This window comes from Solea solea, chromosome 3, assembly GCF_958295425.1.
Source record: "Solea solea chromosome 3, fSolSol10.1, whole genome shotgun sequence".
NCBI classification, from domain to species: Eukaryota; Metazoa; Chordata; class Actinopteri; order Pleuronectiformes; family Soleidae; genus Solea; species Solea solea.
This window is the reverse complement of record NC_081136.1, coordinates 2682811-2709367: the sequence shown is the minus strand read 5'-3', so window position 1 is coordinate 2709367 and position 26557 is coordinate 2682811. Positions and strand designations below refer to the sequence as shown.

The 26557-nt window shown below is 39.8% G+C and overlaps 1 protein-coding gene across 5 annotated transcripts in view; it reads left to right on the top strand.

Moving 5' to 3' along the window:
• dgki (diacylglycerol kinase, iota) overlaps positions 1-26557 on the top strand; it is a 52265-nt gene that overhangs the window by 7734 nt on the left and 17974 nt on the right. For 2 of the 5 annotated variants that reach the window (XM_058624813.1, XM_058624810.1), the window contains exons 2-9: positions 18759-18867; positions 23049-23144; positions 24572-24646; positions 25119-25175; positions 25324-25389; positions 25484-25552; positions 25645-25761; positions 26460-26534. In XM_058624813.1, the coding sequence (XP_058480796.1) occupies positions 18759-18867; positions 23049-23144; positions 24572-24646; positions 25119-25175; positions 25324-25389; positions 25484-25552; positions 25645-25761; positions 26460-26534 (664 nt within the window). Of the gene's footprint in view, positions 1-18758; positions 18868-23048; positions 23145-24571; positions 24647-25118; positions 25176-25320; positions 25390-25483; positions 25553-25644; positions 25762-26459; positions 26535-26557 lie in introns of all 5 variants that reach the window. The other 3 variants (XM_058624812.1, XM_058624809.1, XM_058624811.1) reach the window with 2 other exon arrangements.

Sequence of the window (26557 nt, the reverse complement as noted above, 5' to 3'; positions counted from 1 at the left end):
TCAGGTGATCATAAACCTGTCAGCCTTAAAGAAAGCTAACAATAGCAGGCTAAAGTTTCTCTCATCAAAGTTCTGCTCTCAAAAACCTTAAAAAAAAAACACTGGATGTCGTTGTTTTTAGTCAAACTTAGAATTTTGAGCAAACCTTTGCTGCCAATTCTTTTAATCGTGTCTCAATGTCGTGATCTTCTATTAGTATTGCGAATAGTACAAACACCAATTTTTTTACTCTTTTTTTTTTTTTTTCAGCTTTATTTTTGGAAACATTTTGGGTAATGTTCCAATATTTTTTGGTTATTGGGACTTTTGTGGTGCGTTCCAGTTGTAGTAGGAAGTCAGGATTTCAAATTTGGCCATTTTCACTGAAGAAAATTCAAATTTGTTTAGACGGAGCAACTCACAAAAGGTAGAGAGAGTTGAAATTGACCAATATTGCTAACAATGGTTAGCCTCGAGATATGTTTGCGTCCATTTCCTTCAGTTCTTCTCAACTGGAACGCAGTCAAATTGGAGGTGATGTCACTTTTTAGGTCCAATTTCCAAAGAGAATTCTAACGTAAAATAGTAAATAAAGTGACTATTAAAGCTGCCCCTCTCTCCTGGTGTAATCTGAATATTTCAGGTTATTCTGCTGCTGCTCCCGTTGAGCTGCTCCTCTCTACTCCCCTCACAGCTTAAGTGGATCTAGCGGAATCAATAAGGGATGAGAGCGTTCAGCTGAATACACCTGCACACTTTACAGCTGACCGTGGAGGAGTCATGTTTTTATTAATATACAAACCAGAGCACAGGGCGCTTCTGTCGCACACAGTCCGTGTGAAATTCACACAAACGCTGGGATCAGAGTCTGGGCGGCTTAAAGGCGCTCATGAATTTTTAAAAGCGACGACAAGAAGAGCGACGACAGTTGATGAAATGCAGGCCGTGACACAGTTTCCCTGCTCTCTCCTCTCATCCTCCTTGTGAACACATATACATTCATATCCATGAACTGGATTCACTCAGTCTCTGTCAAACCACCATAATGAGTAAATACTCACAGTTTTGCTGTTAAAAATGCCTTAAATTGTCATAAAAGTGCCACAAATAACTACCAGTGAACCACGTGGTTAGTTAATGAATTAATATTTACCAGTTTGGTTTCGTTAAGAGCGAGATAATTGTTTATAATGCTCCAAAGAATAAGAAAAGCAAGGAATATTTTAATTAAATAAAACATTTTGACGTCTTTTCTGCTTGTAAATTGACTAAAATTATAGATTCATCACAAAGTAATGTTTTAACTTATTATTACGCTCTCCCCTTAAACTTTTAATGAAATTTCTAAATGACTTACAAACTATTTTGATCATTGAGTGGTTTAATAATTAAAACAAGTTCTCTGAGTTCTTTTCAGCTTCATACATGTATTTTGTAATATTTTCTGGTTTTTGATTTAATTTTGTTTGTGGAACAACTATAATTTCGAGGTTTGGATAACACCAATCGACATTTTTCAACATTTTATGGAACAAACCTGCCATTAGTTAATCAAAAAACATAATCAAAAGATTATCAATGATGTCAGTTTAGTGTGAAAATATCAAATTGATGCCAGTAATCAGTATTTTCCGTTGCAAATACATAATGACTCCAAAAATACCAAGATCGTAATAATAGACAGTTAGACGGCTTAAACAGCTTTGAATTCACGTAAACTCCGTCGTCCTGTGATGTTTATCTGTCCGCGTTGTTGACAATTTTACTATTGTGAAATATTACCTTTAATGTTACGTTGTTTAACTGGAATAAACAACAATTTCCCTCTTAGGGAGCCTTAGAATGCTCCTTTTTTCACGTTGAATTTTCAATAACTCCCCACTGTTGTCCTCATACTACTAGAAAGACCCCTGTAGATTATGGTGTGTAAATGTTAATGTAGTTGCATGTGGTTTGTTAAATATTCATTTCCCTGTAGCCCAACAAATACGCCATGTTTTATGTATGTAAGCCGACATGTCTTGTGTGTCAGAGGTCAAAGTGAATGTAAACGGTTTGTAAAAGTCATATAAACAGTCTATATGTTGTGTAACAGGAGAGATTTAGTGTGTCTATTCCTGTCGTGAACATGTATAGGTATAGGTGTAGGTGTATGTTGGTGGCCGTGTCACTCACAATAATGTGGTGGGTTTTCCAACCAACACACTGTGTGACTCTTGGCAGACGCTCCTCTTTTAAAGATATTTCTTTTGGGCTTTTTTGGCTTTAACCCTGATCATCATAATAATCAGGCCGCCTGGATTTATTTAGATCTTATGGCTGTAGAATTGTCAAAAGATGTTAAATAAGTGAGTGCTACTGCTTCCTTTTGACAAGATTCGTTGGTGAATCTTGTTGGTGATGACAAGTGTATGGGTGCAAAGAAAATTCCTCTGCTTTCCGGTAGTTTTTATATTTTCTACAGATCACAAACAGTCTAGGAGTTATGGTAATGAGAATTACGCATACCAAATCCTGTCGGCGACAGTAAAGCCTATGATATACTTCTCCGCCCATGCCGCATCCGTCAAATATCCCTAGTATACTTGCACGTCAGGGTCCTGTAGTATCCCACTTCACCATTGGGTGGTGGAACAAGTCTGATTGCAGGGAGTAGGACGCTTTCCTGCCAAAGAAGAAGAGAACAATGTTACAGCTCCCTCAGACACGTCTAGGTTAGAGTCACAGCTGAAAGGCCCTGTCAGTTGGTTCGAGGGTCGCCAGGTCGAGGCTCGGATGACTCGGATCCTTGGTGACTACTTCTTCTGTTGTCAAAATGTGAAATCTGCTTGGTGAGCCGGGATTACACTACACCTACCGGTGGTGCGGTAGGTGGAGTATATGCTACCCAACGATTGGTTCCAAAATCTAGGTTGATGCTATTTGCGCCATGCGCACGGTGCGCATAAGTATACCAGGGCCTTAGCAGAAGGGTTAATAAATAGGACAGTGAATCGTTAAAAGGGAGAAGACACACAGCAAAGGCTCACGGGTGGAATCAAGCCTGGGCCCTTTGCCTAACCCGCTCTGTTTGGGCGGGATATTTGTCACATTTCTACCTGCTAACTCTTACATTTCTAGTCCTAGTACTGCACACACTGGTGCCCTTAGTAAGTCCCCTGCTAGTTGCCTGACAGTTGGACCATTGGACGATTAACAGACAGACGTTCCTTGCATTTATAGATAAATTGGTCTGTTAATGAACAACAACAATCAAGACACAAGACAAATGTGAACTATGGGTCTACCTCTACTACGCACACATTAAAGACGGACTTTCTTGACCTTTTCTGAACAGCTTTGTTCCTGTCGGGTTGTGGTTTGTTTGTTTACTTATGTCAGTATTTCTTTGCTAAAGAAAAAAAGGGAAAAAAAGAGGAAGTCTCTTTTTAGGGCAGTGGTATTTCAGACTTCTTTCCTCTTCTGGCCTTTTCAGGAGTGTTTTGAGAGTGTGACTGAGTGTGTGTGTGTGTGTGTGAGTTGGGGGTTATTTTGCCCATAATGCTGTGTGCTAAGGCATTAAAGAGGATTGGCTGTCAGGAGCCGCTCCTTATTAGTCGTCTGTCTGGCTGTTAAGAGGCTTTTTCCTGCTTTGGAAATGGAGCTGAGAAAAAAAGAGGGCAAAAGGCAAAAAGAGAAGTATCTGTGACTGCCGAGAAAAGAAAAAAAAGAAGAGGAACAGTGCTTGAAGAGAAACCTTAACGTGTTGAAGATAAGTCACTTCCTCCATCGGACGTTTGGTTGTGAAAGGAGGTTTCTGCAAGACTTCACTGTGGCCCTTTACTTTTGAGAAGTGTTCAAAGAAGAAAAAATATATTAAGAAAGATCCACTTCCACTTAAACCCTTTAACCACTTTTTTCAGGTGTAAACCAGTTGGTGGTGAATTACTAGATATGGGTATCTAGTAATTCCTTTCCGTTGTCTTCTGCTTATCCGGGTCGCGGGGGCAGCAGCCTTAGCAAGGATGCCAAGACCACTAGCCACTTCTGCCAGCTCCTTTGGGAGGATCCCAAGGAGTTCTTAGGCCAGCCGAGAGATATAATCCCTCCAGCATGTGTCCAAGCCCGAGGTCTCCTCCCGGAAGGACATACCCGAAACACCTCCCCAGGGAGACGTCCAGGAGGCATCCTAACCAGATGCCACCTCAGCTGGCTGTTGTGACAAGAATCTTCTGTCTCTCTCTGGTCAAACACCAGCTACTGCATTCAAAATTTGAAGTTGGGTTTCTTATTGTGTGTTCCATTTGCAGTCGGAACTCGGAATTTCCTAAAGGTCTTCAAATCTTCAAATCTTGTTTTTTGACTTTCGGAACTCGGAACAACCTCACATACCGTCAGTTCCAAGATGTTCCAGGACAGCTGCTTTCAAACAAGCACTGCTTCTTCTACCATTAATAGCAATTCTGTTGTATTTGTTTCACAGTAAATCAGTCCCAATCACACCAAGGTCAGCACTGCACACACCTGCGCCCCTTAGTAATGGTGTGTTACATTTGTAGCCAAACTTTGAATGTCCAAGGTCAGGAAACTCGGATTTCCACACTTACTTAACACTCTAGTACTAGTCATTTGTACCTGTAGACATGTTGGTGAGCTGTTTATGCGTGCATAACCAAAAAAAGAGGTTGTTATTGAAAGGTATTGCTAACAATGGCTAGCCCGAGATACGTTTGCTGCCATGCATTCAACTTTTCTCTGGAATGCGGTAAACCCGGTGGTGAGGTCATTTCCACCTCAGACTTCCAAGTTCCAACATAAATTTAACACAACACGAGTCCACTCTTGCGTGATTCGCTCCTCAGTCCACTTCTTGGCATTTATCAAAATCAGGCTTTGGGGTGGAGTTAGTTTCAGAAGAGTGGTTTTAGTTACCCTTTAATGCTAACTAGTTTTATATTGTGTACTTTATGGGTTTTATTAAGGTATGGTATATTTGAGGTGACACTTTTATTCTACAATACGATACAACTTCATTTATCCACGCAATTTGTTGTGGCACGGGGTCTTATGTTTCTGTCCAAACCTGACTGAGCCCGAAAGAATGTCCACCTGGTATGGGGAGTCCTACCACGTAGCTTCACCAACGTGGGGGGAAAAAGTAGATACCAAAGTAGCTTAAAATAGAACAACATTAAAATACTTATTTTATTAAAGGAAGATAAAATGAATGAAAAACAGTGAAAAAAGACTAAAACGACAGGGGGCGCTAAAGGACACAAGCCAGATTATTAGAAATAAAATGTGAAAAAATACAAAAATAGATAAATGATCAGTAAAAAGAAATTTAGTAACGAAAAACGTGGAGAAGAACTTTGAGCCTCAGAGAATAACCTGATGGTTGAGTATTTTTTCCAGTCTGATCAGATTACCCTCAGATTACCCACCACATCAATACAGACAGTGAAAACACAGTTATCTGTTTACACGGAGTTTGCTCCAGTGGAACAAAAACCATGTTTGTGGTTTGTTTCTGACCACAACAGTCCCCTCTGACCGCTCTGTCCTGCCACATTATACACTCTGGACGTCTGTTTACATTCCTCAGACGCATAGGAAAGAGGCACCGGCCTGGAAGGAGCCGCGACGGGGTACAACAAGGTAACGTTAAAAGAGCGAGCGAGCTGTTCATCTCATCGCTGGTAAACTGAAGCAAGAAAAGTCAATGTTAGACATTAATTTCTATTAAAATACTGTCCATAATTATAATAAGTAAAGATTATAGCCACAGACCATTGTTATTGTCACATAGAGGGGGAAAAAGGAAATCAGGCTAAATATATAGGCAAAAAAATGTATTGACATTATCCAATAAAAAAAACCCCATATATTGGATGGCGATATTATATTGTCATATCTTTTTTGTATATTAGCATCAAAACAATTGACATTTCAGTCCACTAGATGGTGCCAAGTGCTCACTTTCACTCGAGCTCTTGTAAGCGTACGTTGCAATATGTGATTTTTTCGCAAAATACTTTTTTGCAATATCGTGATAATATTGTATTGGGAGTTAAATAGCGTGACAATATCGTATTGTGGTGTCTCTGGCAAGTCCCACCCCTATTTGTAATATAAATATAAAAACATGGCAAATATCGGTCGGGGCTTATTTATCGGTCTAAGTCTAGGCTAAAAGTTAAAGCTGGCATCTGTAATTGGTTTAAGAGACATTTTTATGTCTCTTACGTTAAAATCCTGCCATGGTGTGTTCCATTTCAGTCGGAAGTTGGAACTGGGAGTAACTTCCACCCCGAGTTGACTGTTTTGCAATGTAAATATCGGCCCTTGTGGGACAATTGTTTGAAGGTTGTGTCTTTGCAGCTCTGTCCTATGTTGGGTTTGAAGACAAAACCTGAGATTTGAAGAGGTTTCAAATGAGTTGTCTGAGTTTACATTCAAAACTAGTGAAATAAAACAGGTCAACAAGGTTTTTATTTAACATGTGTGAACAGTTTTGAGTTGCAAATATCGGCCTGATTTATCTGAGCACACGTTAAGAGCTGCTTCTGTGAGTGCGTGTGTATTTACAGTGTTTACGTTACTGATGTAAATGACAGTAAGTAATGACATGTAAACATATACACAGAGGAGGGAAATGGTGCCACAGGTTTAAAAAATAATAAATGAAATGGACGAAAAACAGAACGAGAAGGAAAAACAAATCGTACATTGTTCTTAATTCAAGAGATCAGCAGATCTTCCTCTCTTTCCTTTCCAACAAGAGCCATCTGTCTGGTGTTCGAGCCGATAATGAACCTGTGGAGTCGACCGCTGAGGTGACACTGACTCCATCACTGCAACTCCTTTACTGACTCCATCACTGCGACTCCATCACTGCAACCACAACAGAGGCACCATCATACGATGGGACGATACCACTTTTTTGATACCAATATCACAAAATCGAGTTTCTACCGATAACAGGTCGATACATCCATACATGGTCATTTTAGACCATGTATGGATGTAGGTGGAGAAAGCTACGTGAAGAGATGCTCCGTCCACATTCAATACAGAGACTTTATGACCTCTGACCTCTGACCTTTTTGGTTTTCTTTAGTCAGGCAGATGTCGCCATGTACCGATATATGATTGTCTCGCGATATGTTGATTATTGCAGAAATGTCGTATCGTGATTCACACACACACACACACACACACAGGAGAAGATTGAGATAAAGATGCTGTCTCACTAATTATAGTGTGTGTCTGTAACTGTGTGTGTGTGTGTGTGCGCGTGTGTGCTCATGTTAAATTGCAGTCATTAGTAAAAGATTAATTTTATGATGCAGCAGCTGCAGCCTGAACTTTCACAGACCTCGCCCACTCTCTCTCTCTCTCTCTCTCTCTCCCTCCCTCCCTCACTTGTCTCGACCTTTGACCTTCACTCGTTTCCATCATCTTTTATCGCTCCGTCTATCTGTTTCACACTTTCTCCGCTGTCGTCGCTCGCTCTCTCTCTCTCTCTCTCTCTCTCTGTCTATTCTGAGCAGTGAAGGTCAAATACAGATGCACGGCGTGAACCTGACGCACACACACACACACCAGAGGTTTCAAACTCGCGGCTCGTGGGCCACATTTGGCTCCACCACTCAATTTTATGTGGTCCGCCCCCTTAATATCAAGTTATAATGAAGTCGTATCTGCATTATGTCTATGAGGGTCCATACAAAGTGTGTGTGTGAGTGTGTGTGTGTGTACCTGGTATTCCTTATGTTGTGGGTTGTGTGTGTGTGTGTGTGTGTGAGTTACAGTATGTGGAGGTGACTCTTCACCACGATGACAGAACACTAGTTTTCACAGACAATAAGCAGTTCTCTCTCTCTCTCTCTCTCGCTCTCTTGTTTCCTACTTATAGAAACATGGTGGGTTTTTTCTGAGTGGGAGTAAAAAAAAAAAGAAAGAAAACCCACTATGTAGAAAAGAGTCACTGCTGCACAATCTGAGAGAGAGAGAGAGAGAGAGAGAGAGAGAGAGAGAACACAGTTGTGTTTGACTCAAACTGCATTCCCGCATCTTTTAACAAAATATACAGTAAATAAAGTTATCGTTATTGTTAGGTATTAGCAGAGAGGGGGATGATGAGGGTGAGGAGGGGAAGAGAGGAAGAGTGAACGTGTGGAGGTGGAGGAGGAGGAGAGAAGCCAAGGCCTTTGGGCAAAGCCAAGATCGCCTACAGATGCTCCTTCACTCCCTCACTCTTTTCTCACATCACTCCATCACATGTCCTTTTTTTATTCTCACACTCTCCCCCCTTTTTCACTAATCTGACTCGCCTCCCCCCCCCCCCCTGCTTGTCCACCCTCAGAGGAGATGAATGTAGGCCAGCGGAGGAGTGAAGTGAAGGGCATCCACGCACACACACACACACACATGCGCTGCATATTCGGTGTTTTCCTCGTCGCCGTGCTGCGTTTCTCTCGTCACCACTAACGCGGTTATGACACTATCACTTTATGATTTAATCTCTGACAGACCGAGAGAAAATGATCATATTAATTCGGGTGCATTCGGGTTAATACGGTGCAGTGATTAGCATTCTTGCCTTTGCAGGACCCGGTCACAACAAGGGTCTCTTTCTGTATGGAGGGGAGGGTTTGAGGGGAGGGGCTAGGACGTTATTTTCTCCATTAATTGTTTTTTTGGAGCAAAGAAATGGGAGAAAATATTAACATTTAAGAAGCTGAAGCAACCAGAAACCATCTTGTTTTAATCATGAAAAAAGCTCCAAACCGATGAAATGATTATCAAAGTAGTTGACGGTTAATTTAGTAATCGATTAATGACCGATGAATCGAGTAACTGTTTCAGCTCTAGCTAGGACTTAATATCAAAACTTAATGTCAGTGTTGTGGCTATGTACAACGTGGGGTTACGGCTGAACAATGAATCAAAATGAAGCCATCGCAAGTCGTGCAATATCTATTCAAGGCATCGAAATGCTAACATTTTGCTAACAGAAGAAAACGTAAAATAAAATGAGAACAATCATGGACAGATCAGCATTGGAATCCAACCCACAACTTTCCAGTTTAAAGACGAGCTGCTCTACCACTGAGCCACCGTTGCAGTCTTGATGACATTTACGATGTTCCATGAATGCATCGAGAAGCTGCTCCTCTAGTCCCAGCCCCACAGTTTGAGAACCGTTGCTCTAAAATACTTTATATAATGTGTGAAGAGGAGGAAACTGTTGTGTTTACATTAACAATCATGTCTTCATTGGTACACGGATGAATGAAGGTGTGAATATGTGAGTAAACACATTAAATAATGACGTATAAGCGGCTGCGTTTTTTTCTGTTGTGTTAAATCTTTGGTTCTTCTTGAAAAAGTGCGTCCGAGCTTGTGTTTAAGTTGTTGATGAGTCGTTTTCCCGACTTCTTTTATTTTCCCTCTTCTTTAAGTATAATATATTTAATTACAGTCTACTTTTCTCCTCTCTGTGTCTCTGACAGGGAGTGGGTGTGTGTGAGAGCAGCTGCAGTCGGGCACACCATCAACTCTTATTAGATCACTGTCTTCACACACACAACACACACAGACACACAAAGTTAGCGTACAGGCAACACACTGTTCTTGTGAGTGTGAGTGCAGCGCGGTCACTGATACAAACGCACACAGAGAAAAGAAACACACACATTCTATTATGTTTTGTGATGGCGGGAGGAAAGCGACGCACACACGGGGAGAACATGCACACAGAAAGATCCCAGACCGGGAATCGAACCCTGCACCTTCTTGCTGCGAGGCAACACTGCCACCACTCCCCCCACTCTTCCGCCCGGTATATAAATGTTCATTTGTTAACATTAATATAATGTTAAAATCATCAGTCGTCGGCTGCTGCTGCTGCTGTGTACACTGTACTGACACACACACACACACAGACACAGACATACGCACACAGACACACACACACGCACACAGACACACTGACAGGGAGGAAGACGGTCAGACACAGGGGAGGAATGCTGCACGCTCAGATAAAACTGGGAAGGAAGTCTGAGTTGGGTTGTCATGACCACCACACCCTTCACACCCTGCCCCCAACACACATGTACACATATGAACACACACACACACACACACACGTTTGTGTTGATAGTGGAATAGTTTGTATAAGATAAGAAAATGTTTTTGTGCAAACCTGACGATAAATAATCGCACATGAAGCTTTATCTAAAGCTCAGTGTGTGTGTGCGTGCGCGGGTGTGTTGATTTCTTCCTGCTATTGTCAGTTGTGTGTGTGTGTGTGTGTGTGTGTGTGCGTCACACAACAAATAACCTATTCATTGTTTAGATAACAGATAAATGACTTTTGATCATTAATAATGATAATTAATAAATCTGTTCATTTATTTATTATTATTATCTATTACAAAAAAATTAAAATACTGTAACATTTAGGAAGCTGAAACATCAGAGTAATCGATTAATAATCCATTTTGTCATTAAAATACACAAGAAATTTGAAAAAACTTAAAACTTAAAACTAAAATCTATGTCGGGAAACAGGATGTTCCTTGTGCGATCTTTTTTTGTCCCTTTAGTTTTCCATAAAAAACGTCATCTACACACACACACACACACACAAACTCACACACGCATAATGACAATATTTTCCAGTTTCCAGTGAAATATTTAGCGGATCTTTAAATGAATGCATTATTACGTCATCACGACTAGAGTCGTTTAAGAATGGTCATCAAATCTCATAATAATGAATTTATGTCACTATATCCCGCTAAATGTGACACACTGGACCTTTAAAACCTCCTGAAACGTCACGTTTTCACCACCTCTTTACTTTAATTTAAGTTTTGACCTCTAAATCTCCATGTAAGACTGACAGTGTGTGTGTGTGTGTGTGTGAGCTCATATGTTTCTCAAGTTGCCCTTGCCAGGTTCTCTCTTACGTCACGTTTCTAAAAATAGAGCAGATTCACCTGTGAGCGAGTGAAGAGGAAGAAGGAGACGTAGGTAGGAAAAGGAGGAATGAAGGAGACGTCAGATGATGTCATGAAAGGTCGAAAAGATGACTTTTTTTGCTCAAGTAAGAAAAAAGTACACAAACGTTAGTCCGGATATTGAAATGCAGAAAAGTTACGTGTTGTATCTTTAAGTCAAAAGAAAAGGAGTGCTTTTATTTACATTTTTATTATGGTCTGTAATTTGACTCAAAGACACAGAGGTGCAGAGGAACGTCGAGAACGGATGTGAGGATGTGAGGTGTCCAGTGTCGCAGCTCACTGGACACCACTGCCACACACACATGCTGGTTTAGCGTGCATTGTGAGGACACTCATAGACATAATACATTAACCCTAAAACCAGGTCTTAACAAGTCAAAATGGCCTCTCAAAGTGAGCTTTACCCTAAACCTAAAACCAGGTCTTAGCCTGAGGTGCACAGATCATAATCAGATCATGCAATCACAATAGAGATCAAACTAGATTACAATGCAACAACTGGCTACATATTTTTCATCAAAGTAATATTTATTGTCACTAATATTCATTTTATTGACATAATAATAGTAATATTAAAATGAGTATTGTTAAAAACCGGTCTTAACCCCCATTAAAGAAGTGAAGGCGAGCCAAAATGTCCTCACTCCGTATGGTTTATGCAATTTTGTTGGTCCTCACAATACCACAAATACAAGAACACACACTAGCTATTGTTTGTGTACATAGTCTACATTCATTTTCTCTTCATCCTCACCTCTGACCTTTTCTTTTCAATGACGTTTGAAATCTTACCTGTTACTGTAACGCACACACACACACACACACAGAAAAAGTCCCTCTAAAGATGTGAGGACCAGACAAAATGTCCTCACAAAGATAGGTTTCTTTGACAGTTCGTCTAAACACACATACACACACACACACACACACACGCTTATGCTTAATTCATGACCCTATTCACAACCCTAACCAAAAAAAAGCCCCTTTAAAGAAGTGAAGACCAGCCAGAATGTCCTCACTTTTTATCTGATTTTATTTGGTCCTCACAAAGCCACAAATACAAGAACACACACTCTCTATTGTTTGTGTACATGGTCTAAGTTCATGTTCTCTTCATCCTCACCTTGTCCATCCTCACCTCTGACCTTTCCTTTTGACCTAATCTGACGTTGAAAATCTTACCTGCTACTGTAACACACACACATGCACACACACACACACACACACACACTTATGCTTAATTCATGACCCTATTCACAACCCTAACCTTAAAACCAGGTCTTAACCCCCACCAAAAAAAATCCACTTTAAAGAAGTGAAGACCAGCCAGAATGTCCTCACTTTTTATCTGATTTTATTTGGTCCTCACAAAGCCACAAATACAAGAACACACACTCTCTATTGTTTGTGTACATGGTCTAAGTTCATGTTCTCTTCATCCTCACCTTGTCCATCCTCACCTCTGACCTTTCCTTTTGACCTAATCTGACGTTGAAAAAATCTTACCTGCTACTGTAACACACACACATGCACACACACACACACACACACGCGCACACACACACACATGCACACACACACACACACACACACAGGGGCTCAGGTGTCTGGTGTCAGGTCTCCGCTGCCTGTAACATTGAGTGGCGTAATTACCTGACTTGTGCTGTGCAAGTGAGTGAGTGTGTGAATGAATGAGTGAGTGAGTGAGTGAGTGAGCCGGGGGTAATGACTTCAGGTGGATTGAGTGTGTGCTGCATGTAGACGTGGATATCAGTCACACGGGGAGGAGAAGGAAGTGAGTTAATAGTAACAATAATAATAACCATGATAAACGTCGGCGCGGGGAAAGAGTCACGGAGGAGAGGGAGGGTGAAGAAAGTGCGCTGGTTCCACCGGCTGCTCGGCTACAGGTGAGCGCGGCAGTTGCCATGTGAACGTGTGAAGTTTGTGAAGCAGTGAAACTGGATCCTCGTCGATTATCGTTATCATTTCTCCCTCCTGTGAGGCGAGCGGGTGAAACCAATCGATCCTGGAGATGTTCTCTCGGCCCTCGCCCACAAATGTCACTTTTCTGTGACTCATAATATGTGCCGTGCAGGGCTGTGTGACCTTATTGAGTCAAGAGGCGTTGAATGAGTGGAAAATGTGCTTTAACTTCAGGGGAATATAGGATTAAATGTCCATATTAATCAATTTATTGCCAGAAATTGCGGAAAAATCAACTTCCCCACATGTTTTCATCTGACAGGTTAGGTTTTTGTGTCTTATATAAGAATAATGAATGATGTTTTCATGTGTTTTTGAGTCTCTGCGGTTTCCCCTTCAGGGATAAGTGACATTTTCAAGTAGAATATAATCAATGATTCAAATAAAAGATGTTTTTTTACCATTGAACAACAATAGGTTTAGTTACAAAAGAAAATCTCAGTGTTTTTCATGACCTTTTTCTAACTGGAAACTCAAGATTTTGTCTCCCACACCAAACTCCATAGAGAAAAGCAGCGTTTTTTACATCACAGCCCACAGGAGAAGTCAACACGCCTCTGCCTCCATCGCTAAGTTCAAACATGTTGATTTTATGATTTCAGCTTTTAAAAACCTTTCTTTGGGTTTACTTCAGTGACACAAATGTAGAAAAACGAGACGGCGGCCGAGCGGCGGCTCCTGTGCCGCGTGAGCTAAAATCGCCCGTTTTCTCAATGGGGTTTGGTGCAGCGAGGTGTTGAAAGGTAGAGTGAACGTCACACCTCAGAGATTGTGTTTCTAACATTTTTTCACATGCATTAGCTCACACACAGGCGTCATAACTTAGTTCAACTCCGACAAAAATCTTTTTGCTTTTTTTTCCTCCTCGGGAGAATTTGGCTGCGGCACAGAGAAGCTGCCGCTTTTCACGCCCAAAGCCCACACGAGTGCAGTTGTTACTTCTGTCAAACCAGAAAGAACCTTCTCCCCCACATAATCACAGCCGCGCGGCACAGGCTCTTCTCCGCGCCGCCAGTCAGGAGGAGAGGACCGCTCCGTTTGGATTCCTCCCACTTGCAGCTGCCTTTTGTCTTTTCGCTCTCGAGTGCACGGACGGGGATTTACCGAAGAGAAACTTCCATTTCTTTTTCCATCTACGGCAAAAACTTTAATCACATGAACCCCTGAGGAAAGTTCACACTGTAGTAACTTTTGACTAATCTGTGGTTACACGGCGTCTATATTTAGAAAATAGTGGTGGAATTAGGGAAATTACATCATTTTTTTCTGTGTGTGTGGGCTGGGAAATATCCTCTCTCTATAAATATAAATATATATATGTACGTATGTACGTATATACGTATATAAATATATATATGTGTATATATATATACATATATATATGTATATGTATATACAGTGTTCTTCCCACATAGGGTAATTAGGTTTCTGTGTGAATCGCTGCATTTACAGTAAACTTACTGACACACACACACACACACACACACTCACAGAGCAGCAGATTCTCCACCAGTATAATTACTGGATGAGCTGCCGATGCTCCCGCTGTGCCGTTGTCACGGCAACGCCAACAACCCACCTCTGCAGCAGGAAGAGGAGGAGGGAAATGTATTTAAGAAGAAAAAAAAAAAAAAAAAGGCAGAGAGAGAGAGAGAGAAGAGGCAATGGAGGAGGAGGAGGGCGAGAAAGACAGAGGGAGCGAAGGATGACAAGAGAGCGAGGGAGGAGCTGGAAAGGAGGAGAGAAGTGGAGGTGATGTCAGGACATAAGGGGAGAGAGAGGAGGAGAAGGAGCAGAGGGATGAGCTGAGGAAGAGAGGGAGAGAGTTCAGTAAAGACAGAGAGAGAGAGAGAGAGAGAGAGCAGCTGTTTTTAACTCTGTGATCATTAATGTGTTCACCAGTCACACACACACACGCTCATCCTGATAGTTGTGTTGTAAAAGTAAAGAGACACTGACTTTACTGATGAACACTGGCGCTCACAGACATGTGGAAGGACAGGGGCTGAAATTAAAGGCCCCCCCCCACTGTGCACCAGTGTCACAGGAGATAACAACGTACTTTTCTCAAATAACAAGATAGTTTTCTCGTTATAACGAGGTATTTTGTTGCTATAGATACTTTTTCTGGTAAAACAAGATATTTTTCTCTTTATAAAGAGGTATTTTTCTTGTTATAAAGATAGTTTTCTCGTTATAAAGAGGTATTTTGTTGCTATAGATACTTTTTCTGGTAAAACAAGATATTTTTCTCTTTATAAAGAGGTATTTTTCTTGTTATAAAGATAGTTTTCTCGTTATAAAGAGGTATTTTTCTTGTTATAAAGATAGTTTTCTCGTTATAAAGAGGTATTTTGTTGCTATAGATACTTTTTCTGGCAAAACAAGATATTTTTCTCTTTATAAAGAGGTATTTTTCTTGTTATAAAGATAGTTTTCTCGTTATAAAGAGGTATTTTTCTTGTTATAAAGATAGTTTTCTCGTTATAAAGAGGTATTTTGTTGCTATAGATACTTTTTCTGGTAAAACAAGATATTTTTCTCTTTATAAAGAGGTATTTTTCTTGTTATAAAGATAGTTTTCTCGTTATAAAGAGGTATTTTGTTGCTATAGATACTTTTTCTGGTAAAACAAGATATTTTTCTCTTTATAAAGAGGTATTTTTCTTGTTATAAAGATAGTTTTCTCGTTATAAAGAGGTATTTTGTTGCTATAGATACTTTTTTTGGTATAACAAGATATTTTTCTCTTTATAAAGAGGTATTTTTGTTGCTATAGATACTTTTTTTGGTATAACAAGATATTTTTCTCTTTATAAAGAGGTATTTTTCTTGTTATAAAGATAGTTTTCTCGTTATAAAGAGGTATTTTGTTGCTATAGATACTTTTTTTGGTATAACAAGATATTTTTCTCTTTATAAAGAGGTATTTTTGTTGCTATAGATACTTTTTTTGGTATAACAAGATATTTTTCTCTTTATAAAGAGGTATTTTTCTTGTTATAAAGATATTTTTCTCGTTATAAAGAGGTATTTTTGTTGCTATAGATACTTTTTCTCGTATAACAAGATACCACTTTTCTTGTCATGACAAGACATTTCTAACTCTATAACAAAACTAGATCTTGTTTCTGTAACAAGATACATTTCTCGTTATAAACCAAAGACCGTTTTCTCGTCATGAGGAGAATGAATTGTTCTTGTTTTGACGATAAAAAACTTTTCATTATTTATAGTGAGACAGAATTCTTTACATTCATCGTCCTAATCATTTTACTTAAAAGACAGAAAATGTCTTCACCACACACACACACACACACACACACACACTCTTTATTAAAAGTGTCTTTAGCGTCAGACGTCGCGTGAAGAACCTTAACATAACTTAACTTAATCTCGTTCTGATGTGAATTAAAAGAAGATGGTTGAATTAATGAAAGTCACATGAGCGAAGTGTCTCACAGTGAGGACACACACACAGACACACACAGACACACACACACACTCTTTATTTCCCTTTAACTTGACACATCAAGTCTTCATGTTTGTCTCACTGATTTATTTAAATGCTTTTAAATGTGATTTATTTTTAGATTCCTGAGGATTAATCTACTTAAATTACCTCTGAGGGTAAACGTGTGTGTGTGTGTTTTTGGTGATGCAGGATTTTTTGGTTATTTAGATTTTTTTTAATTCCAGTTAAGATTTTAGGAGTGAACCTTTAAAGCCTGTGATCCTGTCGGCTTTTAGGAGATTAGACCTCACTCAAATATAAATGTGTCCCATGACCTCTGAATGTCAGTGTGTGCGTATGTGTGTGTGTGTGTGTGTTCTCATTTATCTTTAGTGACGAGGACGTCGAGTACACTGTCACTTTTAGTTTTATAATTTTTAAGCTCTGACTTTTGCAACAAAACATTCTGAGTACACACACACACACACGTAGGTCCCCACAACATGAGTAATACCTGAAAACACACACACACACACGAAAACTTGTTTTTGAATCTTAATGAGGACACAGCAGTGACATAATGCATTCCCTAGTCCATTACCCTTACCTTAACCATCACAACTAAGTGCCTTACCCTTACCCTTACCCGAACCTTAACTATCACAGGACAAAATGTCCTCACAAAGACAGGTTTGTTTGGACCTCACAAAGACACACAGAGCGTTGAGGATTATTATAAACTGATTATTGTTCGTTATATGAAAAGGAGTCGTCCCTCATGGAGACCAAAACCTGGTCCTAATGAGACAGAACCTCATTTCAAGTTTAAGATTTTAATTGTGGTTAAGTTTTGAGTTAAGGTTAGTGTTGGACATTAAGTGGTTATGGTTAAGGGTAGAGATGAGACTTTGTTCCGTCTGGACGTCACTGCAGTGTGTGTGTGGTGTCCTCTTCTATAGGACATATGTCCAGTCACCATACGTGCTTGTGCTGTGGTCACCCACGCAAATCTATTTATAGCTCGGGAGTCGTGAGTGTCCTGACGTGTGTGTGTGTGTGTGTGTGTGTGTGTGTGTGTGTGTGTGTGTCAGGTAGTGTCATCAGGTTTCAGGGTGTGTAAGTGGACTCCTCTTTGTCCCAGCTTGATAATTTTAGACAGACGTCCACTGAAACTTTCAACAGGGGGTCAGATGTTCTGTCAGCGCTTTTCCACTCACACACACACACACACACACACACACACTCTGTTTTAAAGGACATTACATTTTCAGCAACTCCCTTTAACTTTCACCATAAACCGCTCTGTACATGTGAGCGAGTTTAAGAGAATCTGCAAACGTTCATATGTATTGACAGTTAAGGGTAATTTGTCGTGATGTTAAGGGTTAGGGTAAGGGTAGGGTTAAGCACTTGGTAGTGATGGTTAAGGGTTAGGATAAGGGACTTAGGCACTTGGTAGTTATTGTTAAGGGTTAGGATAAGCAACTTAGGGACTTACTAGTTAATGATTAAGGGTTACGATAAGGGACATAGGTACTTAGTAGTGATAGTTAAGGGGAAAGGCACTTGGTGGTGATTTTAAAGGTTAGAGTTATGTTAGGGTTAGGCGCTTGGTAGTGATTGTTAAGGGTTAGGATAAAGTAGTAAGACACTTAAAAGTGATGCTAAGGGTTAGGCACTTAGTTGTGATGGTTAAGGTAAGGATAAGGGGCTGGGGAATGTATATCTGCGTGGCGTGTCGTGTAATATGAAGATTAGTGGTAGAAAATTGGCCGTTTTTAATTCCTAGAATTGGTCAGATATTATTTATCAGTTGGCCTGCTTCGCATTTTTCCTCCCAGAAACTGTTAAATAAAATTGCTGAGTCACTGAAACATAATTTATCCATTCATTGTTTTGTTATTTAAAGATAGATTATTATTCTTTATTTGTGTGGAAAATAACTGCACTGCAGGGCACTGAGTTTTTTTTTATCATTAAACTGTTTTATTTAATCAGACAGAAAATTGGCATCTGATTTCTACCAAACTGCCGACATGAAAAGAGGTGAAAAGTGAAAGAAGAAGGACTGCTGACTCATTCTCTGACAGAAGCGCTCTGTCATGGTTTCTCTCCCTCGTCAGCTCAAAGTGCTGCTGGCACTCTCTCCGTCCAAGCTGCTCCCATAATATCTGTGGCCCAAACAACAAGAGACTGAAATGTGCATCAATAATTCATCTGCATATTAAAGTAAAACTGAATTACAGCTCAGTGTTGAGAGACGGACGACGACGACGACGACGACACTGTGTGACGGGAGCGTTTGTCTTTTGTTTGTTTTTTCACAGGAAGGCGATTTCACGCTCAGGTCTGCAACACCTCGGTCCTCCTCAACCTGCACTGCCTCCTGCAACCAACGGCCCCAACAAGGAGCTGAGGACCTCTGTGGACTGGACGGTCAGAATCACCTTACCTTAATCATCACTACTTAGTTCCTAACCCTTAACTATCACTAAGTTCCTAACCCTAACCCCTTACTATCACTACTAAGTGCCTAACCCTTAACTATCACTAAGTTGCTAACCCTTACCCTTAACTATCAATACTAAGTGCTTAACTCCCTTATCATAACCATTACCCTAACCCTTAATCATCAATACTAAGTGCTAACCCTTAACTATCACTACTAAGTTCCTAACCCTTAACTGTCATTACTAAGTTCCTAACCCTTAACCTTAATCATCAATACTAAGTGTTAAGCCTTAACTATCACTACTAAGTACCTAACCCTTAACTATCATTACTAAGTTCCTAACCCTTACCCTTACTCATCAATACTAAGTGCAAACCCTTAACTATCACTACTAAGGGCCTAACCCTTATCTATCACTACTAAGTTCCTAACCCTTAACTATCACTACTAAGCGACTAAGTGCCTAACTCCCTTATCGTAACTCTAAACCTAACCCATAATCATCACAACTAAGTGCTAACCCTTAACTATCACTACTAAGTGCTTAACTCCCTTATTGTTACCCTTACTCTAACCCCTAATCATCAATATTAAGTGCTAACCCTTAACTATCACTACTAAGTTCCAAACCCTTAACTGTCATTACTAAGTTCCTAACCCTTAACCTGAATCATCAATACTAAGTGTTAAGCCTTAACTATCACTACTAAGTACCTAATCCTTACCGTTAATCATCAATACTAAGTGGGAACCCTTAACTATCACTGCTAAGTGCCTAACCCTTAACTATCACTACTAAGTTCCTAACCCTTAACTATCACTACTCAGCGACTAAGTGCCTAACACCCTTATCATAACCCTAAACCTAACCCTTAATCATCAATACTAAGTGCTAACCCTTAACTATCACTACTAAGTTCCTAACCCTTAACCATCACAACTAAGTGCTTAACTCCCTTATCGTAACCCTTACCCTAACCCTTAATCATCAATATTAAGTGCTAACCCTTAACTATCACTACTAAGTTCCAAACCCTTAACTGTCATTACTAAGTTCCTAACCCTTAACCTTAATCATCAATACTAAGTGTTAAGCCTTAACACTCCCCCCCCCCCCCGGAACCCCACCTGCCTGTCTTCGTTCTGTTTGGCTGAGTCACTCGATGACATTTGGATTTTCAGTGCAGCAGATTTTTGAAGCAAGCAGATTTTAGCGCAGCCAGAGACGTGTGTTTCAATGTGTCAGAACTCATTTTACGGCGTGTTTTTAAGTCACCACTTCTCGAAAGTTTAAGGTTCCGTGTTTGCGAAGCTACTTAAAAAACGGGGCGCGGCGCGAACGCTCGCTGCGTCGGGAAAATGTCAAGACGGCGAGGAGAGCACTCTGCAAAATGTCGTCTGAAAATCTGTGTCGTGACACAACGCCCACTTTTAATCAGGAGAATTAAAGAACGCTCTGTTTCTCCATAAATTAAATCTAAAATCTTTTTTTTTCAGCTCCACTCAAATCTTACAAATATCGCTAACGGACAATCTGGGTTTTATTTGTGATAGACAGAGAGTCCAGATTCAGTCCCAGGTCAAACGTCTCCACTATAGATGCTTTTAGAGTTTTTATCGGATTTGTTTTTCGCCATCGAGAAACTGATGCCGATACATTTTCCAACATGCTGTTGTGACGCTTTTCCACGACACAGTTCCAGCACGACTCCACTCTACTGGTTTGTTTGTTTTTGTCGTCACTGGAAGAGTCATGAGTGCGACGTCCGACACGAGAGTCAAAGCTAACAATGTCCAACTGTAGATCTGTTAAAAAGACTTGAAAATACTACTTATAATTCAAAAATCTACTTATAGTTTCAAAATCTACTTATAATTCAAAAATCTACTTATAGTTTCAAAATCTACTTAAAATTCCAAAATCTACTTATAGTTTCAAAATCTACTTAAAGTTCCAAAATCTACTTATAATTCCAAAATCTACTTAAAGTTCCAAAATCTACTTATAGTTCCAAAATCTACTTAAAATTCCAAAATCTACTTAAAGTTCTAAAATCTACTCATAGTTCCAAATAAAATCTATTTATAATTCCAAAATCTACTTATAGTTTCAAAATCTACTTATAATTCAAAAATCTACTTATAATTCCAAAATCTACTTATAGTTTCAAAATCTACTTACAATTCCAAAATCTACTTATAGATTCAAAATCTACTTAAAGTTCCAAAATCTACTTATAGTTCCAAAATCTACTTATAGTTCCAAATAAAATCTACTTAAAATTCCAAAATCTACTTAAAGTTCTAAAATCTACTTATAGTTCCAAATAAAATCTATTTATAATTCCAAAATCTACTTATAGTTCCAAATAAAATCTACTTATAATTCCAAAATCTATTTATAGTTTCAAAATCTACTTAAAGTTCCAAAATCTACTTAAAGTTTCAAAATCTACTTAAAGTTCCAAAATCTACTTTAAATTTAAAAATCCACTTATAGTTCCAAAATCTACTTAAAGTTTTAAAATCTTCTTAAAGTTTTAAAATCTTCTTAAAGTTTCAAAATCTTCTTAAAGTTTCAAAATCTACTTATAATTCACAAAAATCCTGCATATTTCTACTTTAAAGCATGTAATTCCAAACTTGCAGATAGTTCCGCCTCTTTGTGGAGTTCTGGCTCCTGATTGGATAAAGTGTTTTCCCGTCCGAGATCACATTATAAAGATATTTAGTCTGTGTTTAAAACTCACTCATATTAGAGGGAAGAAAGGAAGAAAGAAAACTGAACTTTTCTTTTCATTAAATGTCTTTGTGAAGATAAAAACAAGCGCTGCCAGCTCTATTTTGAACTGATTCAACAAGAGCGAGTGTAACAGAGGGAGGTTCTCTCTTTTTTTTCTCTCTCCTTAAGAATAATCAGAGGGTTTTTTTTTCCATTTGGCTCCAAAAAAGAAAAGAAAAACAAAGGAATTGAGAATCCTTCAAAACCCCGTGACAACTGTGCTAAAAATAGCCCGCCTTTAAAACAGGAGCCGGAGTCTCGTGTGAACTCGATCAAAATCCTGGTTCTGGTTTATTGATTAGGCCGCATCTGAATAAGTCATGTGTTCATTAACGAGCAGTAAATAAAACATGCTTCGTATTTGTTAATTGGACGAAGCGTCGTCCTCCCTCCTGCTCCGTCTGCGGGAGACACTTCCCGCACATCAGCGCTGGCCTTTAGCTCTCTGCACGACACACACACACACACACACACACACACTTAAGCACTTATTATTATACTCTAAGGGTTTGATTTCCTGAGGGTTTATGGCTGCTTTTAGTTTCTCATGAGTCACACACAGTGTTCTCTTGTTCACCGTGAGGTCAACTCAAGGCTTCTGCTTCATCCAAAAAAAAAAAATAAAATAAATATTTTGTATTTTTGTGCTTTTACAGGTAACAGCAAGTATAAAAAAACCTAAAGTAATGGCTGAAATTACAATAAAAGCAAGATAAAGAACAAGTAAAGGCAGTATGTTTAGGTCTTAATGAAATATCCTGTTGATCATGTTCTCAACGCATGAATGAAAGTGTTTGGTCCATAAAATGTCAGGCGACGTTTCCTAAACCTCAAAATAACCACGTTCTCAAACGTCTCGCTTTGTTGTACAAGAGCAAAGAAAACAGAGATTTATGAATACATAAGTGAAAATGTCTGCGCTGACTTATTTAGTGAGTTAGATAGAAAAATCTAAGCTTTTTTACCACGTTTATCTCAATTAATCAGCTAATTGTTGCTGTTTCTTTGCACATGATTCATATCTGTTGATAAAAGCAATACATTTATTTATTGATAATGATTCTGACAGTAAGATGTTAATCGAACCTGCTGACACACATGTTTTCACGTGTGTGTTTGTGTCATGTCAGTGTACGTTTGCTCTCAGGCCCCTGCAGCGTTTTGATTAGCACCTCATATTAGCGTGCGCTGTGAAATTACCCTCCTCTTCTTCAGCGGCAGCAATTATGTGCTCGACACACACTTGTTGACCGCTCACGCTGCTGCTGCTGCTGAGTGTGTGTGTGTGTGTGTGTGTTAGTTAATTGTGACTGAAAACAATCTGATTGAGTGATAAGGTGAGTTATTAGATCAGCGTTTGTCTCTGCGTCTGTGCTGTCGCAGGAGAACGCCATGAACGGGGATCACCTGTGGATGGAGACGAGTTGTTCGGGAGAGCTGTGTTATCTGGGAGAGGACACCTGTCTCCTGAAGACTGCAGTGAGTCCTCTACGCACACACACACACACACTCTGAATAGACACGGGTCATTGAAAGTGCTTGAATTTTGTGCAAGAAAGAAGTTCAGTTGATATTTTAGCCTGCCAATGTGACCTTCAGGTTTTCCACAGGTCCTTGAAATCCTTGAAAGTGTATTCATTTAAAAAAAAGAAAAAAACAACAACTTTCAAGGCCCTTCAAAGTTTTTAAAATCGCCCTGACTAGACATGGGTCATTGAAAGTGCTTGAGTCATAATTACTAGCAGTGTTGTGGACACTGTCCACTGTCAAGTTTAAAGTTTTTAAACTTGCACCAAAAAAAAATAAAAAAATAACATTTTAATCCTGAAGTGAAACAATGAATTGCTGCTAACTGATGCTAATGTAAATCAATTGCTAACAGTGATGCTAAGTGATACTTTGGTGCTGATCAACGAGGAAATTAAATACGGGGTTTTATAATGCTAACCCTTTTAGCAAGTTTTTTTCGAATCAATTAGTAGCTGCCTACATGCTAATGTAAATAAAAAGCTAACAGTAGATGCTAACCGCTACTTTGGTACTGTTCAGCGAGGAACTTGTGTCAATTAAATACACCTTTTTCGATGCCAATCCCTATTAGCAAGTTTTTGGCTAATCAGTGAGTAGCTCATGTGAATGAAAAGCTAACAGTAGATGCTAACTGATACTTTGGTGCTGATCAACAAGGAACCGGAGTCACTAAATACAGGTTTTCGATGCTAATCCCTCTAAGCAAGTTTTTGGCTAATCAGTTAGTAGCTGTCTACAGTACATGCTAATGTAAATAAAAAGCTAACAGTATGTGTTTTTGTCGATGTGGTTTGCTCCTTGTTCTCTCGCCACGTGTAACATGTTTTCGCGATTAAACCCAAACATATTATTTCCTAATACTTTAAAATCCGGGGTTTTGAATTAAAGGCTCAGAAACATTGGCCTCAGTCATTTGTCACACGGTTAAAGTGGCAACAAAGAAAAAGAGAGTGGACCAATAGAGTGTGAATTTGCCGTTTGCCCCCTCGAGTGAACAGTATGTCAGCAAACTAGTCATTATGAGTAATAACAGGACAGATGATAATGGAGCGGTCACTGAGTTATCACTGAAGAACACTCAACGCTTTTTTTAAACTTAATGGAAGTGTGTTTTTCTGTGTGTATCTTTGTGAGGACACAAAAAACATATATATATATATATATATATATATACATACCTAAGGAGGTGAGGACATTTTGGCTGTTAATTTGGCTAAAAAATGAGGGTTAAGACCTGAATAAAATTAATCTGGAGCCACAAAACCAGTAAAATTAAGATAAAATCACATATTACACAGATATTCTGTGTGTGTGTGTGTGTGTGTGTGTGTATATCTCACTGCTCTCTGTGCTGTGTATCTGTTTTCTCCTTTAAGAAGTCGGCCCCCAGGAGGAAATGTGCGGCCTGTAAGATCGTCGTTCACACCGGCTGCATAGAGCAGCTCGAGAAGGTACAGAACACACACACACACACACACACACACACACACACACACACACACACACACATTTAAACATGAAATGAGAAGGAAAATGACTCATTACTGTCTAAACTCATGCTGCTGCTGCTGAGCTGTCACTCAATTATATATTCATACGTATATATATATATATTAAAAAAAATTACACATTGTACGATAATGTCCATCATGTGTTGGCCCTAAAGTCGCACACAAACACAGGTTGTTGTTGTCGGAGCGGCTGAAAATAGAGCAGCTTCTTCCTGACTTCCTGCACATTGTTGTCGTTAAAACTCCACAAAAAGTCAGGTTAAAGCCAGAAAAGTGTGTGTGTGTGTGTGCGTCCTCCAGGGTATTTTAATCAGCGATTATTAATTAAGCGATGACGTGAATGTGACAATTGTGTGATTATGTCACTTCATTTTAATACGGTTTTTTTTTGTTTGTTTTCTTTTTGTTGTAGATCAACTTCCGATGTAAACCCACGTTCAGAGAGGGAGGGTCCCGCTGCCTCCGAGACGTAAGTGTGTGTGTGTGTGTGACTCGTATTCCTGATGTTGTGGGGACCTAAGTCACATTACAGGGACAAAAATCCCTATAACACAACTGAGTCACTTCCTTCCAAGAAAATCAAAGCCCTCTCTCTCTCTCTCTCTGTCTCACAGCAGAACACACTGAGACATCACTGGGTTCACAGACGGAGACAAGAAGGCAAATGTAGACAATGTGGAAAGGTAACACACACACACACTCACTCACACACACACACACAGATGTCGTTGTCGCTCCTTCCGTCACAGCTCAGCGTCTTTCTGTCCGTCTCTGCAGAGTTTCCAGCAGAAGTTCTTCCACAGTAAAGAGATCATCGCCATCAGCTGTTCCTGGTGTAAACTGGCGGTGAGCGTCTCGTTAAAAAAACGTCCTGACCAGGGTCGGCTTTTGTCTCTTTGTTTATTTCTTTATTTATTTATTTACTTTACTCGTTTCAGTTCCACAACAAGGTGACGTGTTTCATGCTGCATCAGATCGAGGAGCCGTGTTCACTGGGGGCCCACGCTGGAGTCATAGTCCCGCCCTCCTGGATCATCAAAGTCAGGAAACCACAGGTGTCCACACACACACATACAGTACACACCTTCTCGTATTTATACCCCTCTCAATCCCTCACCTTCACCACCTTAGTCCTCAGAAATGAGGTTCTGCATCACCGAGGACCAGGTTTTGGTCTCCATGGGGACTACTGGTCCTGACAAGGTCAGTGTTTATGACAGAAAAAAGGTCCTAAAGAGGCAACAAATACAAAAACACACACACACACACACACGCTGTCATGTGGTGACATTAATGAAAACTGACGCGTTGAATCTAAATATAAAAATGTAATAAATATGTGTGTGTGTTTATGAGACAGGGAGAGTGTTATTGATGTGATATATAGTGACACATGTCTGATGTGTCTGAGGAAAGAAGGTTTGTGTCTCCATTATCGCACACACACACACACACACACACACACACACATGTCCCCCGTGGTGGTCATTAAAAGCGAAGAAAATGTGACATCTTGTATTTGTTGCCTCTTCAGGACCCTTTTCCCGGCATAAACACTGACCTCGTCGGGACCAAAACCTGGTCCTAATGAGCCACAACCAGGTCCAAGTCCAGGGCTAGATTTATTTGAATTGTGATTAAGTTAAGTTAAGGTTGGGGTAACGCTTTGGTTAGGCTGTGCAAATGAATGCAAATCAATGTCGAGTCCTTACGAGGCTGGGTAAGCCTGTGTGTGTGTGTGTGTGTGTCTCAGAGCTCACTGAAAAACTCTGCTAGGAGGAAAAAGCGGACGTCTTTCAAACGAAGGACAAGTAAGAAGGGACTGGACGTAAGTAACACCATGACACACGC